This window comes from Olea europaea, chromosome 11 (assembly GCF_002742605.1).
Source record: "Olea europaea var. sylvestris chromosome 11, O_europaea_v1, whole genome shotgun sequence".
Taxonomy (NCBI): Eukaryota; Viridiplantae; Streptophyta; class Magnoliopsida; order Lamiales; family Oleaceae; genus Olea; species Olea europaea.
The window spans coordinates 3,618,757-3,637,253 of record NC_036247.1 but is presented as its reverse complement, the minus strand read 5'-3'; the positions used below and the strand labels follow the sequence as shown (position 1 = coordinate 3,637,253).

The window sequence follows — 18,497 nt, the reverse complement described above, 5'->3', positions numbered from 1 at the left end:
AAAAAAAGAAAAAAAAAAAAGAGGATATTATTTTATCAAAAGAAGAAGAAAACCTCAATTAAGAAGAGTACTGAGTAGGATTTTCTTATAAACATCCTCCTTTAACAGCCTTTTAATCCTTGAAATACCCTATTTCAGGACCCCCCTATATATATATATATATATATATATATATATATATATTGCTTAAATGTTATCAACAGTTAGGAGACAAAGAATCGAAGATGGAAGAAACCTTACTAATTACTTATAATAATTAGGAGTTACTTACCCCTACTATATTTGTATCCAACCCACTAAATGCAAATTTCGCATCTCAATTACACATTTTTCATAAACTAAATTTTTAAGTATTAATAAAAATTAATATTATGTTTTCTAAAAAATATTAATATAGTATTGGATATTTTATTATTATTGCACGTTCATTTTTGTATAAGTATAAAATTGATGATCATTCAATCACTTATTAGATATAAATATATAAAGAAAAGAAAAAGATTTTTATCTCAATACATTTAAAGGGAGAATTATTCCTCCATTTGTATTAATTGCATTGAAAATAAAAAGAAAACTTTTGTTTAAGATTTTTCACCTCTATATCTATTTTGAATGTAACTTTAGTTTTTAATTTAAAATAAATGTGCTATGAAAAAATATGACGAGCACGATTAATACGTAATTTTTTTGTTTCCAAAAGTGTTTAAATATGATTTTTTTTCTTTTTTCTTTTTACTTTTTTCAGTAAAAAAGTTTATGTTACTGACAAAATGAGTAATTTTTTATTTTGAAAATGAATAATGAACTTTTACTTTACTTATAAGTAAACATTTCAACTTAGTCAAATATACATATGTTAAATTGATTCTTTTTGTGTTACCCAAAATTGGTCGTTGCCGCTGCAATGGTTGAAAATAGAGGTCCAACCAATGTCTAGCATAAATAAATAAGCCAAAATATTACATTTCAATTTATTTAACATTTTCACATTATGTAAATGATTTCATAATATGTGTGTGTGTGTTCGCGTATCATGCATTCCGTACATAAGACGTGCAACGCACGTGCTTACTACTAGCATTGAAAAATAAGCAGATTAATATGGTTCAAAAGACTAGCCACTGTATCAGTAAGCAAGATTAAGCTAGGCACAGACCTTAGAGATAGTAAGAGCTGGGCTCCATTGTTCTTTGAGAATATCAAGACAAATGCTTCCATTGCTATTGATATTTGGATGGAAGACCTTGGTCTTAAATGCAACCTGAAAAAAGAAGAAGATAAATTGTTAAGAATGCATTAATGACCCTTACTAGGATCAAAAGTAATTTATAAAGTAAACATAGTTTCCAACTAGGTCTTCACAGCTACATGGGTACTCAATAAGATAGCTACCTATGCCTTGAAAGGAGACTGACAATGTCTTCGATAAATAAATCAAACTCAGGAAACTGAAGGAAGCAAGTAACTAAAATCTACTTGGTACTGAACATTGTCAGCTTTCACAGAAATTCGATCATATCTAATACCAAAAACAATGGAGCATCTAACCAGCTCTGGAAAGATGATTACAAAGTAAACCGTGCACGTACTTCCTTCATCCCACCAACGCAAAATTACAATTAAACCTTATCTATGATATTTCTTAATTCTATTCTTTAAATAGTTTTTCAATGAAAGATAGTAGCAACATCCACTTGAATAAGTCAGATGGAGTAAGTGGTTAAGCAGCTTTAAAGGAAAAAAGGTTACAACTTACTTAGCCCCAGTTTGATGGCCATTGGGAAAAACAATGTTTTGAATCAGTGGCGGAATTACAGTGTGGGCAGTGGGATCAGCAGCATCAGCTGCCCTCACACTAAATTTGAAATCCAAGATTTTTCAAAAAAAAAAAAAAATCCTAATAATTTTCAATTTTGCCCCCACAACTCTACAATCCTAGCTCTGCCCCTGTTTTCAATTGTGATTTTTAGGAGAATATGTGATTAAAAAATACGAAAAAGTTTTGGATTTATGTGCAAAATATTTTATTGCATAAATGTGTGGTTGAAAATGAGTACGTAGAAAAAATAGTTTACAAAATGGTTGTCAAAGATGAGATTAATTAGCTAGAACACTAATTAAAAAAGTCAACTACCAGCCTAGTAACATTCTTTCCATTTGATAGAACCAATGCCACTAAACAGAAAGACAACACCAAAGAACATATTGGTAACACTTTGACATTACACACATTGGTCAGCTCAATTCATGATAGAATCATAAAAACATAGGCAGTCCATCAGCTCTGGTAGATAGATTGGCAAGAAAAAATATTTTAAAAAAGATGAAGTGCTCAAAAACAACCTTAGGGGGCTTGAAAGGATAATCTGGAGGGAAGTGAATTGTAATTAGAAATACACCTCCTGCGTATGGGCTATCAGCAGGTCCCATTATGGTCGCTTGCCAGTGGAACATATCTTCAGCCACAGGTCCTGCCACAAATGAAATCCACCCTTGTCTTATTAGAAGATGAAATATACCTTTGCTGCATTCTTAAAAAATAAATCCTACCATACAACAAAGCAAGTACTGTCATTATCTTAATTAACACAAACCTTTTGCTTAGATAGACAGAAAACAATACAAAATGGCTATTTAACTAACAGCATATGGTTGCTACTGTTTGCTAATACCCCAAGGAAGCTGTGGACATTAAATGTGAACAAATGTAACGCTTAAATAAAAATCATACTTAAAAACTTTAAAGTAAGTACTATTAAATCCAAAACTCCAATCACCGCCTGCTATGTTTGAGCCGAAGTAAAATTGAACATTTGACACTTTTCCATCTCTCATATTGATTCCGCTACAAACATAATACTCTTGCAGGCATAAACTAAGATAAGATTGAACTGAATAAACATAACCACATGAGGTAAAGAAAGCAATGATACCAGCACTGCAAGAGGTAGGTGGGTCTTTCTGCAAATCCTTCAGTTCCTTTAAGATACGCTTCGACGCCATCACCTCACCAAATTAATAAACTTTCCCCCAAAATAACAAACCTGCAAAAATTCAAACAAAAACTGTTAGTGAAAAAAAGAACATCGTCTTACAACAAACAAGCAGAAAGAGAAAAACACTGATCAAAGACATATTCCAAGGTGTAAATCACCATTTGAAAAAGAAGCTTATACAATTGATCTATGATTACTAAGAAAAGCCTAAATAACAGAGTAGGAGCAAAAAGGCTGGTAGATAAGCAGATCCAAACCAGATTGATTGATTGATTGAACGAGAGGGCCGAGCGGAGAAGCCAAACGTCGTCGTCCCCGTCCCGTACCCCCTTTGTATGATCGCTCTTATCGCACGCTTTCGAAATGGAGGGTAAGATGGGTACCTGAGCAAATATATGCATATACCCTTCATGCTCTTTCCCGTTTCTGCCCTTCTGATTTTTATGGATGCTCATTGAACTTTAAATTTGGTTACTAATTACTCACTCATCTTTTACGGGTTACTGAATATTCATTCATTTTTTTTATATAGTTACTCGTCCACTATTCGTCTCTTTAAATAATTGGACGACTTTTGCGACAACTTTTCGACAACTTCCGACCACCAAGAATGTCGAGTTTTGATACCGTTAAAAAGTCGACGATGTCCTCTTCAGTTACCACCCAAAATCTCCTTATAACTCCAAGAGATTTGATCGAAAAATTGCCTTAAAAATCACCCAAAAATTCTGAAAATCTGCCTAGATTTTCAAATTTTTTGGATGATTTTTAAGGCAATTTTTAGGCAACTTCCAACCATCAAAACTGCTGGGTTTTGAGACCTTTAGAAAGTCCACAATATCTTCTTCAATTACAACCCAAAATTTTCCCATAACTTCAAAAGATTCGGTTCGAATAAACCCACAAAGTCAACATCCTGAACTTTTTCCAGATTTTCGTCTTTTCAGGATGCTGACTTTGTAGGTTTAATTTTTAGAATTTTTGGACGACTTTTAAGGCAATTTTCCGATCGAATCCCTTGAAGTTATAGGGAGATTTTGGTGTGATAATTGAAGAGGATATCGTAGGCTTTTCAACGGTATCAAAATTCGACATTTTTGGTGGTTGAAAGTTGTCGCAAAAGTCGCCCAATTATTTAAAGAGACAAGTGGTGGATGAGTAATTATATGGAAAAATGAGTGAGTATTCAGTAACCCGTAAAAGATGAGTGAGCAATTAGTAACTAAGTTTAAAGTTCAGTGAGCATTGGTTAAATTTACTCGATTTTTATGTAATGCCCTGTTTCTTGATAAGATCGAAAAGTAAATTCTAGGATTGACTTTCGGGAAAATTGCAGTAGCAGTGCTTACCTTTTTTCAATTTTTGCAAATTTTATTCTAACCTTCATTTTGAGCTAGCGAAAGTTCCAAACCTTTCATAAATATGCACCTGAAGTTCATCTCGATGGAAACCGTTCAAAACATCAACAGTGAAACAGGAAAATTAAGAAATCAACATCTAATAAAACCACCCAAAATGTATCGACATTCAATAAAATCGTGCAAATAATTCAATGAAATTTACAGGTCAACTAACTAGTTTTTTACAGTTTCTATCCAGATGAACCTTATGTGTATATTTATGAAATGTTAGGGACCTTCGCTAGAACAACGTGAAGGTTATAGTAAAGTCTGTAAAAACTGAAAAGATCAAGAACCGTTGCTGCAATTTTCCCTTGATACGTAGGAGTGCGTTTTGGGAGAATTACGGTCATGGTACAAGACTTTTTATTTAGTTACATGTTTGACTCAAACCTTTCATTTGTACTATTTACAATATTAAACATTTCAGAAATTCTCACTTGGAGTTCAAACGAGTGGTTTTCGTTAGTTTGACCATTAGTTGATCGCAAAAAATAATTTTGACCAAATTTACAAAGGGCAAAATGGTAAATTAACTATTTTTCACATAAAATAATTAAAAAACAAAAGTTCAAAAAATAAAATAAAACTATCATCTTCTTCCCACTCTACCTACCGCTAAATCTTTATTAGAAAAATTCATCTTGCCATCCAACTCTCACGACCAATTCCCTCACAGTCGGTACCCACCCCACCATCGTCACCCCACTTCAGATTGTGCATTCATATCTTCACATACTCCCTTTTCCACACTATACCTTCATCATCATCGCAAGCTTCCTTTCATACCATTCCGAATTAAAAACAACACAATTTCACCTGAATTCATATCCTTCGCCGTCGAAACAAAAAATAACAAATTCCAAAAAAATTCAATTACAGCTGTCAATCGCCATCGCCTCAACCTCCAGCCCTAACACCGTCTTATAACCAACCACCACCACTACCTAAAAACCAGAAGCTTCCTCAAGCATTCGAAGAATTTTGAACCTTAAGCTCCCTCAAGCAATCGAACTTTCACGCCATTGCCACCATCTAATTACCACCTCCACCATTGTCCTTTCTCACCATCATCACCTTCATTCACTAGAACCACCATTTATGTCACAATTTTCCCTTTGTTTTTCTGAATAGTTTGGGGTTAGGATGTGTAAAAAAAAAAAAATGGTCATCAAACTCTTTGTCTTTGTTTCAGTCACATTATTTTCGTAAGAATGCATTTTTGAATAGTGTATTAATGAAAAATGTGTAATTAAAAAATAAGAGAATGTTTTGAATTTGCGTGTAATATTATTTTATTGAAAATTGTATGGTTAAAATAATGTCAAATCACCGTTTAAGAATGTACTTTTTGAAAGAATGTATCTCAAACGGGGCCTTTGTCTATATTTAATTGATTCATTATCTATTTTTTAAAATTTTATTTTAATTGTATTTCTCTTAATAAATTAATTTTGCCTGTAAATTTAATTTTTTTATATTTTTTAATCATACATTCGATAAAAAACAATCACTATTACGAAAATTTTTGAACCTTAAGCTCCCTCAAGCAATCGAACTTTCACGCCATTGCCACCATCTAATTACCACCTCCACCATTGTCCTTTCTCACCATCATCACCTTCATTCACTAGAACCACCATTTATGTCACAATTTTCCCTTTGTTTTTCTGAATAGTTTGGGGTTAGGATGTGTAAAAAAAAAAAAATGGTCATCAAACTCTTTGTCTTTGTTTCAGTCACATTATTTTCGTAAGAATGCATTTTTGAATAGTGTATTAATGAAAAATGTGTAATTAAAAAATAAGAGAATGTTTTGAATTTGCGTGTAATATTATTTTATTGAAAATTGTATGGTTAAAATAATGTCAAATCACCGTTTAAGAATGTACTTTTTGAAAGAATGTATCTCAAACGGGGCCTTTGTCTATATTTAATTGATTCATTATCTATTTTTTAAAATTTTATTTTAATTGTATTTCTCTTAATAAATTAATTTTGCCTGTAAATTTAATTTTTTTATATTTTTTAATCATACATTCGATAAAAAAAAAAAAATCACTATTACGAAAATTATCTTTCGGGAAAACAAAAAAAAAAAAGGAACACAAATAGAGCCTTAGCCTATATTTGGCCCCCAATTTTTTCAAAAACTTAGGGTGCATTTGGTTTGCAATTTTTGTTTTTTAGTTTTGAATTCATTTTCCATTTTCTGGTTTAAGATAATATTTTGAAATTGTAGAAATGAGTTTGATTTGTCATTCGAAAAAAACTGTTTTTCAAAACAAAAAACTAAAAAACGTGTTTGGTTTAAAAAATTTATAAATAATTTTATGACTTTTTTTTTTCAATTAATTTGATTATTTAGTAAAACATATCAATTTTATGTTAAAATGTGATAAAAAAAATTAAAATTTTAAAGTTGGTAAAAAAAAGGAATCATTGTAAGTATATCTCTAACAATCGCATCAAAATCATCTATACAAAATAAATCATTGTCACTTGTATTATTTATGCACTTATATAATAAAATCATTATTGATGAAGTATTTGGATATGTTTTGTGTGATTTTAGTAATTATTTTAATTTGAGAAATTTTTAAGTTAATTTTTCTTGTGGTGTTTTCATGGCACAACACTCAAAGCTTCAAAAAGTCATTTTGAACTTTATGCTCTAAAATTTTCCTTACTTTCAAAAAATAAAAAATAAAAAATGTATTTTTTTAAAATAACATACCAAACACATTTTGAATGTTTTAGAAAATTGAAAACTAAAAATGGCCTCAAAACAACAAATCAAACTCACTTTAATTTTTTCAAAACTTATTTTCAACTACACATTCTTACATAAAATAATTTGTAATCAAAATTTTCCTTCTTTTTTAACTATACATTTTCAAAAAGTCACTACTCCAAAATACATTTTCTTACTAAAATGCGGCTCAAACAGGGGCTCAATAAAAATTGATAAAATATATGATTAAAAAATTGATGAAGTTTTTAATATCATATAAAACGTTGTTAAAATTAATTATTAACTTAAATTTTAATATTTATACGGCTGTTACTCTGCTTGTTTGCAAATAGCACAATATCCACTATTTACTTCGAATACTTTGATTTCTTCAAAATAACATGCCAGAGGCACAAACTGACCAGATAAGACCTAGAGCACATCACAAGTAGAAGGGATGAGATGACCGTCGCTCACAAACTTTAGAATTACACAGCAAGGTTGACTTGTCCTCAAAAACTAGCACAGTAGTCCCAAGGCGCCAATTCTAGTTTCCAAGCTGGTGTAAGGTCATCTTCAACGTTGCATCAAACTAAAATTCATCTTCAATCATTATACTAAAGCTTACACCAAATGAATAGTATTTTAATCATTTTCCCTTATTTTATTCTTTATATAATTTATTTATTTACTTATTTTATAAATACATAAATTACTAAATAAATAATTACGTTAAATTATGGAAAAGATTAAATTTATTAATAAATATAAAAAAACATAGTACAATTAATAAAAACACTACATCAACGAAAATACCAAATCGTGCCATCACAAAATAGTACAATACATTTCGAATTTGAATATTACAATATTACGAAGTCGTAAAATTTTTGCAATTTAATTCTCGAAATTCATATGTTTTTCCCAAAAATGATCGATTAATGCATTTCGAAGTGCAATGTGAGCCTCTTTATCCTTGATTTGTCTATTACAATCAAGGAATTCTTGAAAATGTTGATTTTCGTCTTCAACCAACTCAACTTTCACACTTGGCGCTTTCGTCCATTCTCGAACTTTTTGTCCCATTTTTTTATTTTTTTTTTATTTTTTACATTTTCAAAATTTCACGTTATGCTATTATTAGAGAATAAAATACAAATTCAAAATGAGTTTTTAACGAGTGAATTGTTTAAAAATAAAATTATTTTTAATCTTTTTTTCCCTATACGGGGCGGGTTCGAGGGGGGGCATCCTCAACCCGCTAACCTGTTTGAGGCGAGACAGGTTTTTTTGACATCTCTCATCAACATTACGTTCGTCCAACCTACGTTTGTTCTTGCAAAACGGACAAGCAATAATTTTACAGAAGAGATCTCAACAACAAGATAAATGATCTAAAAGTTCATCTGGTTTGTTTGAAAATTATTTTGACAATATTGAAGGATCTGGAAGCGATCTTCTAGATTACTAAACTATGTACTTTTTATGTATCGTTTTCTTTAAATAAAATTAGATTATCGTATGTATATCGTCGTTTAATATATTTCGTGTTAACTTTAATAAATAATCGTTTTTGTTATATTTTATTATTTCCTTCTTTTAACTAATTCATTAATTATTATTTCTTACATTTAAAATTTATTTTAAATGCAAATAATAATAATAATAATAAATATAATAATAATAATTTATTATATTAAAAAAAATATAGCACAAATGACAAAAATACCCTTAACCAATTTATTTGGAAAATAATAAAAATGGCAAAAGAGACTTTATACACTTTACACCATTTTTGTGCCAAAATGGTGCAAAATATAGTGTTGTATTGGAGTTCCTTTGCACCAAAAAGGTGCATTTTGGTGTTTTGATACTCACATTGGAGATGGCCTAACAACATAATGCAATCAAAATACACCTTTTCCTTATTGTTTTTTTTGTTTGTTTTTCGACACATCTAGAACTCAGCAATCTTGAGATTACCCATTATTAGAATTTATTGAATGACACAACAATGTATTAAACTCCATGAAGGAGAAGATGTATTACACTCCATGAAAGGAGAAAATGAACACTCCATTATAGAAGGCAGAAAAACACTCCATGAAGGAGGAGAGAAACCTCCATGGAAGGAGGGATTGGAAGACACTACAATCCAATGATCTAAAAATGCCTACACGGTGCTGTATTTGTAGAGTAAAATCTAACAATCTATCAAACTAATATCTAACTACATAACAGACGGCTGAACTCATCTTGAAGTCTCTAGAATGTGGTGAGCTGGAAGGAATATTCTATTCTAACACTCATCCTATATTTTTTATCACTTCAAAGACATTCTCAAATGTACACGAGTGATTATGGGTAATCTTGTATAAAGAAAATAAGTTACAAAGATGTTCTTACATTACCACACGAACATATGTAGAATTCCTCTCTCTCTCTCAGATATCAACTAATTTAACAATATCGTGAAAATCAAAAAACCGAAGTTCACACAATCAGAGAGGTTATAGAGGGCCAAAAGGTTCTGGTAGAGGTTCGAATCCGTTATCAAAGATGGATTCCTGGTCTGACTTGTCGTCAAGACTGCACAGCCAGTTGGTGTTCTTCAAATCCTCTTTGAGGAGAATCATGTCATAACGGGAACTTTCATAAACATCAATATTTGTCAGTTTTGCAGAAGATTGAGACTTGTCTTCTTCACTTCCACTTTCTGAAGACCTATTAAAATGATACCCATTTTCGGTAATGGCGCCGTTATTCTTGACAGGCAGGCTTCCATTGACTGATGCTTTTGCACTTAAATGGTGATTGGATGAGCTTTTGTGGTTGGTGGATCGAATGCTTTGAGGAAAAACAGTCGAGCCTGTAAGAGGACGAACACCATTGGTGCCATTTCGTATATCCTGCAAAATAAGTGGGAAGATCTTTGAGATTGATAAAACATGGAAAATAATAGGAAGAGGTTCAGTGTTCATAATGATTAGAAGTGGTACACAATAATTTGAAGTTCATAATGCATTAAAGCGCATTTATTCTGCCCCAGGTAGAATCTACCATGTTTAATACGACACAAGGGCACTCAAGGGCTTAATGGCACGAAGGTCCAGTCACTATATAAAAGCATTAAAGTTGATCCGAGAAACAAAGGCCAGGAGATTTTCTATTGGGTAAGTGAAGAAAATACGACTACTACTGACCTCCACTTCGAACCCCCAAAGTGTGTGTGAGGGAGAAAGAGAGAGAGAGAGAGCATGGACGCCCAGCACTGACGTTTATGATCTGGGATGTTCTAGTTGGAGTTAATCATGCAAGGGTGAAAAAATTGTATTGTCATGCTGTGTCAATTTAACCAAGTCTGTAGCATGAAGCGAATATTCTTGATGCATAGATTACAGAGTTTGAGTGAATTAACAAAATTGCCGGTTCGTAGAAATAAAATGCCATCAAACCTTAGTTTAATGATGAATGAAATTGATTGATTTGAGGCTTTTCTTTAGTGGTTAATTACACGATGACACAGAAGCTACATGTTTCTGGAGATGCAATACTTAAACCTTTCATTGCTATATAACGTATAAAGAAACCACGAAAAGTTAAAATATAGGCTAGACTTACCATATGCCTAGTAGCCACATCCAGAGATTTTTTTGATATGGTCCGGCCAAACCCTGTGCTCTCTGTGAATGTCTTCAAAGGTTTCCGTGTCGAAAGCTCTCTGCGAGCGTCAATTGCATCACTCAGCTGCCCACTGGCAGGCATTCGACCCCTTCCAATGGGTTCTGAATGTCTTCCCCTGGAAATCACAGGTGATGGTTGTCTGCAAACTGAAGTTGAAGTACTTGTGGACTCTACATTCCCTTTTACGGTGAGACCCACAGCAGGCCTGGATCTACCAGCTGATAGTGGTCTGTTTGGCAAAGTTGTCAGCAAGTTTGGTGGTGTTTCGAGTGAAAAATCAGGGAGGGCAATTGACTGTGGAGGGGCGCGGACACGTGGAACAGGGGAGCTAGGACGGGACACTGAAGCAACATTTCGACCATTTGGGATGGTAGCACGCCCACTTGAGGCCAAAGGTCCAGAGGCTGGAGATAGAGATGGTGCTGGGCTTCGACGAGTTGGTGTTGATGGCCTTGATGAGGACCGAACAGCAGGGGAACTCAAGTTCGTTGGAACTTGTGGCCTAGAAGTGGGTGTAGAAGGTCGTGAGCTTACGGACGGTCTCAGTTTATCAGAGGAAGATGTGCTGGGGGAAGCACGAGGTTTAGAAGGAGTTGAAGGTCTTGAGGCTGTTGGATGGGTTGAAGGTGTCGAAGGTCTTGTAATTGATGAAGTGCGGCTGCTAGGAGTAGATGGTCTAATATATGACAAGACTGAAGCAGAGCTTGTGTTAAGAATGGAGGTTGATTTGTTCGAGTTCATTGTAAATTGGGAACTAGAGGTAGAAGGACGAGTCACTGAACTGCTGCGAGACGGTCTTGCAGGATGGTTGCTCTCTGACTGAGAAACCGAAAGCTGGAATTGGAAACCCATATACTTATGAATGATAGGCATAAGGCATTTGAAAGTAACTTCTCTTGATCATGGATTATTTTGTTCACTTAAGGCAGGTAAACCGGACAGGAACAAAATATCAGTCCAAGTTTTCTCATTACAAGTTGCAATTATTGAATTATACAAATACAACTAAATGAGAAACTGCATGATTTGCTTTATTTCAACCCAGAAATTACGAAAAATAGAGAGCAATTTATCTTGGAAGATCTACTAGTCAGCAATAGAAAATAGTTGGACATACCCTTGACACTCTGGTTGTAGAGGTTGATCTAACCCTTGAACTGCTTCTTGGAGCCACAAAAGCTCGTTGAGATTCATTTCTATCCGTCGAAGGAACAATAGGAGTTCCAGGAGGAGTAAGAAGCCTATAACAAATGACGGTTGTAATTTTTTAGGTCATATTACAGCTTAGTTCTTTTTTCAAACAATTAACTTTCTTTAAAACAAATTTATGTGCATTATTGCCATAATAAGTGTCACAAACCTCTAAAAGGCAAGTGAATTTTATCATTGACCTCTGGTGTACAACTATATCTTTAGCTAGATTATTATGACATACAGAACTTTACTGGTGATTTGTCTTTCCTTGACAAAGTGTAATATTTAATTTTACTTACTGGCCATGGACAATAACAAATCTGTAATAGTGATGAGCAGTGACAATAGCCAAGAAATAGCATTCAAGCAATTATGGCTAAGCAGGCTTCAAGCCAAAAATAGAAACGATCCTTGAAAATTCACGTAAGAAAGATAAACAATTGCAGGATTACCAATCATAATCATGCTTTCCACCGCCATCCGCTGACGACAATAGATCATCCAATCCACTCTTTCCCTGTTTTGCTGATCCAACTGAGAGTCTCCCCAGTTTCACCGGTACTAAACTTGGAAGGCATCCCAAAATTATTAAATTTTATAAAAATTAATAAATAATGAGAATAGAAGAAGAAAGTATGAATGTTTTTTTCGAGGGATAACTAACAACGGATAAATATCGTCATATTTATACCTTTAGGCGTTAGACTTGTTTTCAACGTTAAAAGATCAACTTATCAAAAAGAGTATTCCAAATCCTTAAAAATCGGTTTATGTTTTGATCTTTATTCGATTTAAGATTATATTCCTTAATAATATGCACATACTACAGAAAGTGAGAGCAATACCATCGGAATTATTGGAGGCAGCCACGGGCAGACTGTGGCGATTCTTGGAGAAGAGATCCAAGTTATTGTCGGTGGAGTTCTTGGAGTTGGAGAGTCCGTTTAGGCTGAGACCTCGCCGATGCCGAGACAACGACGCCAGAGTAATATTCCGTTCGTCGCCCATCGCAGATTCCCTGAAGCTCCGGTTCATCTTCAGTTGAATAGTTACGAGAATCACATTGCAAATCCCATCTTCAGTGCTCCATAACGATTAAGCTACTGTAATAGATTACTGCACTAAAAGTGGCAAGCTGTGGATGATCAGAGCAACACAATGGAAGTGCAAATGGATTCACGGATGCAAATTATACACCATTGAATCATGACTGTGCGACTGTTTGTGTGGATTGGATCTGTTTGTATTGAGTGAGTTGTATGTATCATAAAGGAAGATGAGCAGTGTGAAGACAGGCAAAGGCATGTGAGGAAACTGACGCCGTGGTGATTACTCTCTTTCTTCTAATCATGTTTTCTTTCTTTGCTAATTTTTATTAATTACTCATAAATAATTACGACTTTTTAATGATCTAAATCAATATTAAAGTAAATTTTCACTTATAAGCAGAAAAGAACAGTACATTCAAATAGATCTTGACTCTTAATTATGTACATATCATTTCAGGTTTGCATAATTACATTTATTTATTTGGATAATATGCTGCCTGGTTAGATAATTATGGCCATTTCTTATGATCCATTTTATCAGTCAAGGCTTTATTGATTTATTATATGGACGCTAAAGAGAGGAGTATTACTAGTAAAAGCGAATTTACATTAAAATAGAACGAACGTCACGATTAGTTGAGTAGTGATCGAACAATTATTTATAGTTGTAAAATGTTAGAATTACGTAAAAGTTTTGATCATTAAAGTAGAATCTCTATTTTTAATTAAATTTAAGTGTGATTTGACTAAAGCCCTGTTCGATAGGGATTTTGAGAATTGAGTTGGAGAAAAGTGAGGGTCATTTGGGAGAGAAAAAATCAAAAATTATGATTGAAATAGTGAAATAACGATTAAAAAAAATCAATTTTTTGAGGTGAAAAATCACTCCCAAACACCTTCTAAGTAAAGTAAAAAGTAACTTTTTCTTTATATACTTGAGGTTTGTTAGAATTAATTTTTGTTATTATTTATATTAGGATTTTTTAGTTCAACATTATTTGTAAAGAATATATTTTGAAATAGTATATTGATAGAGAATGTGTGATTAAAAAATAAGGTAACGTTTTGAATTTACATATAACATTATTTTATTAAAAATGTGAGATTGAAATAATGTCTAATTACTGTTTAAAAATGTATTCTTTTTAAAAAAATGAGGTTCAAAAAGGCCTAGATTATAATATTAGATTTTCTTAATTACTAGGTAAGAATAAGGTAAATTAGGTTATCAATCGCCACGTGTCTGAGATTAATATAATTGAAGTGACGTTCCAACTGCCTTACCTTCCCAATATTGCATATTATTTATCACCTCGTAATTTTCAATTAATAATTCCATTGACCTTCTAACTAAGCTGATTGTATTTTTCGTTGTTGGAAAGAGTGTGAAATTTGCATCTGACAATGATACTTTTATCAGTAATTTAATAATTTTATTTTAATTTTGTTCAATAGAATGATTTATTTTATTACGATTCTAATTGGAAAATCACACTTTAATTTGATTTTATTGAATAGCTATAATTTAATTTGATTGCAATTAAAATAATGTCCAATTTCACTAACGATAATAGATAACGAGCCAATCAATCAACGATGATTATCGTACATCACTTTTTGTCGTTGACGTGAAATAAATACAATTTAATTAAATTAAATGTCAGAGATCATTTTATTTTTTTTTGACTAATAGTCATCTATTTTTGTCAATTCAATTAACGAAATTCCTGGGAGTTACTTGATTGAAATCAAATTAATTGTTGTTACTCGACTGAATAAAATTAAAATATAGTTAGCTGATTGAACTAGAGTGAAAATAATTAAAATGCCTCAAAAGTTAAGTTTGAAAAATAATAATAAATAAATAAACGGGTCTTGTATTTTTTCCCGTTGGCTTCTTTCTGACCTCTCATTATTCTCATTTTCCACTGTATCTATCCCAAAAATCGGTTGCTTAAGGATTAAGTACACATCTAATCTAATCAACGTTGCTTAAGATGGAAAAGTGATATCGTTTACTTGTCCTGTTGCGATATTAAGGATGTTGGCTCAACTAGTGACCGTGCTGTCGTTTTCAAAACTAAGATCTCTACGAAATAAATGTTCTCTCTCTCAATCAACGAACACAGAAGAAAATGACGTATATGAAAATTTTTATGGGCCAGCATTAATTGAAATAATGCGACACTTTAAAATTGACATATAATACATGTAATATACTGCTATTTTTCATTTCGATTTGATGTCTTTTTATTTCTTGTTTTCTCTGAGCTCAATTTCCGTGCTAAAACATTAGTGTATTTAGTATTATAGGATAGTCCACTTAAATGGTTTCCATAAATTTTCATTTAATTAAAGTTTAGGTGGATTTAATTATTTTAATCATATAATATCAAGTAGATCGATATTCTAGCGTCATCATTGGATTTAATTCATTCTTTATATATAATTTAAACATGGGATGAAAACTATCAACCGAACTGTTTAACTTTAAACTTTCTATGAATTGATCGGATTTTTTTATTTGAAAAAAACAAAAAAAAATTGTTAGGAGGCCACTAAACCTGGATATATACGTTGTTATAAATATTCTTGATACCAGAGAAATTTGATATCTTAATTGTTAGTACTTTTATGAGTAATTTATAAAGACCTCCCTCGAGGTTTATTTCAATATCAAGCCGTTGCCATTTTAAAGAAACATCTTCTCTAAGCTTAAATTTCTTGTTACATCTCATTCAACGAGGCTCTAAAAATAGGTTACGTGACAACCACGTCACAAGTGAACTTGGGCCTACACTCTCCGTCAGCATCTTACCTGACCTATCCAAGGCCCATGATAGTTGAAGTGATACACCTCATCAAATCATCATTAAGATGTCGAATCCTCTATGGATGAAACAAGGCAATATGATCGCTGCAGCACTAATATGAAGCGAAGATGTTTCAAATACACGAGGATATCGTATGCATTCAACTCTCCTAGAAGATCCTCCATAAAATATCTTCTGCAATTGATTGATGTGACATTTTCATAGTAGGCATCCTATCAATCAAGTTATTACTCTACTTTTCAGAAATCAGGTCTAGGCTATAAAGTGGCTATTTTTTGAAATCATTAAACCCCTGTATGAACTCCATTATTTAAAAGTTTATTTTTCGTTGAACTTATTTCAATTATGCATTCTTCCATTAAAACAATTTACACGTAAACCCAAAAAATTCTCGTACTCCCTAACCATACAATCTTTAAAAAATCACTATTACAAAATTCATTTTTATATGAAATAGAAGTTAAATGACCCTGAAGCTAGGATGACGAAGTAATGTCTATGGTCAGGCACTTCAAATGCTAAGCTGAGGTTGTGTGTCGTTTCATCCAACAATAACTACTCTACCTCTTCCATTATAAAAATTAATAATTAGTGTCATTTGAAGGTAATGTAAATTTATACATTTTATAGTAATATTGCTCACTCGTTATTCTCTATACGTGCTTTTGACAGTGTCCAAAATTGCAAGAGCTATATGTGTGGACATAAGTAGAGCCAAAATCTATTGGTCACGTAAACCAATCAAAAATCGAGGTCAACATTTCTCATACTTTCCCTTTAATGCTTTACATATGATTATAGTTGTTTTCCTTTTCTTTTTCTTTTTTTAATTTTAATTTTATCTTTCTGTACATAATAATACAATATCATATTATTATGAATTTTGATTTCTCATTTAAAAATGAATAAATCAATCTTGATCTAAAATATTTACTGAAAAATGAACTAAAAAGGAATTTAAGCTAAAAACTTTTGATGCCATTTTTTTTTTGCATATTTAATGTTATATTAGTATTAATTAATTATTTATTATTAATATGGTATAAATGTCAAGAATATAAAAAAATTAGAGAAAATGTTTTTAAATCTAGCAATATAAGAATAAGATATATAGATTAGAATTTTCAATTAGCTATATTATAATATCTGAAACAATTATGTACATTGACTTGTTAATTATTTGAAAATCAAATTTTTTTTAAAAAAAAAATCACATTTTAGAATTTTAGAATTTTATAACAGTAATTATAATGATGTAATTTTAACTAAAGTGCTCTCATCAAATCAAAATTATGAAAAGTATATTTTTATAAATAAAAGAAAGAAAAAAGTATAACTTAAATATAATAAAATAAAAATTTCAAAATAGTAAAAAAAATAAAAATAAATAACATCTATCTTTTATCTGTCACCAAAAGTAAATCTCATGGGATGTTTTCTGAAATTTTTTAAATTGCAGCAAGGTTTATATAATTATCATAAACTTCAAGAAAATTTATGTAATTTGCTCAGATTTTATTAATAAATAGTGAGGTCAAGCAAAAAAAAAAAAAAAAAAGGTTTAAAGACTGCGTATCAAACAAGAATGCTTCATATAGTATCGATCTTGACTATAGATGGTAATTGGTATAGAAAACTAGTCTAGGGCCCGGCTTAAGTAATTACCTCATAATATATAGTAGATTTCATATAAAGTAGACTTAAGATCCCGAAAATATCAAGACTAGCCATGGCTCTAGAACTAGAGACCGCCACTCACTATTGTCACAACAACCAAATTGAAGTAGACAAATTATCAGTAAAAGTTTTTATCAAGAAAAATAATTTGTAATTTTTAAATAGAACAAAAAGAAGAATATTAGAGTAATTGATTCAATGAAGTGCGTTGTATGTAGAGGATTACAATTTCTGCTCAAATTCTACGTTCCAGCTTCTTCTTTCTTCTTTGAAGTAAGACCTCTATTATGTAAAGATATAGCCTCAAATAACATGATTGGTTCGAAAAGTTTGACTAAGCTCATAAAAATTTATAGAAAGGAATAAGTAAATTTCATATACACGATATATTTGTTAGTCAAAGATGAAAACAATTAATAGACTTATTTAGTAAGTAAAAATACTATGTACAATTTGTAAAAAATATGTGATGTTTCACTTGTAAGATAACAATCGCACATACCAATGTGTCCAAAAAATAATCACACGTTCCCTCTAGGGCTTAAAAGCTAACTAATTAGTGGGCATACAATGAACGACCCTGTTGCTTGAACAAACCTAGCTAGACGTTTGGGGGGTTGTTCAAGGGGCTTTTCCCTTCGATGAACACACAAATCACAATTACTTGGCACATGCGTGGAGCCAAAGGCTGGCTGTCGTCATGGAGTTCACCACCTTGTTCTTCGTTCTCCTTCAAATCTCGGCCTTTTCATGGCTGAGGGACGAAAGGCTATTGGTTCGACTATTTACTTATACTAACTATGGCTTTTTATCTATTATTGTACATTGCACTCGAGATTTTAAAGATGTAACAAGTTGCACGGATTAACTATAACTTTGATAGTTGGATAGAAACATGACCTCTATTACGGTTGTGGCAAAAGACGTAG

At 31.9% G+C, this 18,497-nt stretch overlaps 2 protein-coding genes across 2 annotated transcripts in view; both read right to left on the bottom strand.

The window, feature by feature from the left end:
- Window positions 1-3,364, bottom strand: part of LOC111403021 (ubiquitin-conjugating enzyme E2-17 kDa) — a 9,569-nt gene extending 6,205 nt beyond the window's left edge. Inside the window, exons 1-4 of the mRNA XM_023031366.1 lie at window positions 3,254-3,364; window positions 2,934-3,044; window positions 2,344-2,471; window positions 1,157-1,261 (exon numbers count right to left, since the gene is read on the bottom strand). Of these exons, the coding sequence (XP_022887134.1) occupies window positions 1,157-1,261; window positions 2,344-2,471; window positions 2,934-3,003 (303 nt within the window). The 5' untranslated portion in view covers window positions 3,004-3,044; window positions 3,254-3,364. The remainder of the gene's footprint in view (window positions 1-1,156; window positions 1,262-2,343; window positions 2,472-2,933; window positions 3,045-3,253) is intronic.
- Window positions 3,365-9,185: 5,821 nt separating this feature from the next.
- Window positions 9,186-13,356, bottom strand: LOC111403020 (mucin-5AC-like). Its single transcript, XM_023031364.1, has 5 exons — window positions 12,854-13,356; window positions 12,461-12,569; window positions 11,932-12,055; window positions 10,752-11,648; window positions 9,186-10,039 (listed from the first exon to the last, which is right to left on the bottom strand). The coding sequence occupies exons 1-5, from the start codon at window positions 13,041-13,043 to the stop codon at window positions 9,641-9,643; spliced, it is 1,719 nt and encodes a 572-aa protein (XP_022887132.1). The 5' UTR covers window positions 13,044-13,356; the 3' UTR covers window positions 9,186-9,640.
- Between the last annotated feature and the right edge of the window lie 5,141 nt (window positions 13,357-18,497).

Excerpts from the sequence above, each read along its gene's own strand:
- LOC111403020 (XM_023031364.1), bottom strand. The coding sequence starts at position 13,043 with ATGAACCGGAGCTTCAGGGAATCTGCGATGGGCGACGAACGGAATATT. Across the intron at positions 12,570-12,853 it reads TGCCTCCAATAATTCCGATG|TACCGGTGAAACTGGGGAGA; the intron begins GTATTGCTCTCA and ends TTCCAAGTTTAG. Across the intron at positions 10,040-10,751 it reads ATGTGGCTACTAGGCATATG|GATATACGAAATGGCACCAA; the intron begins GTAAGTCTAGCC and ends CTTATTTTGCAG.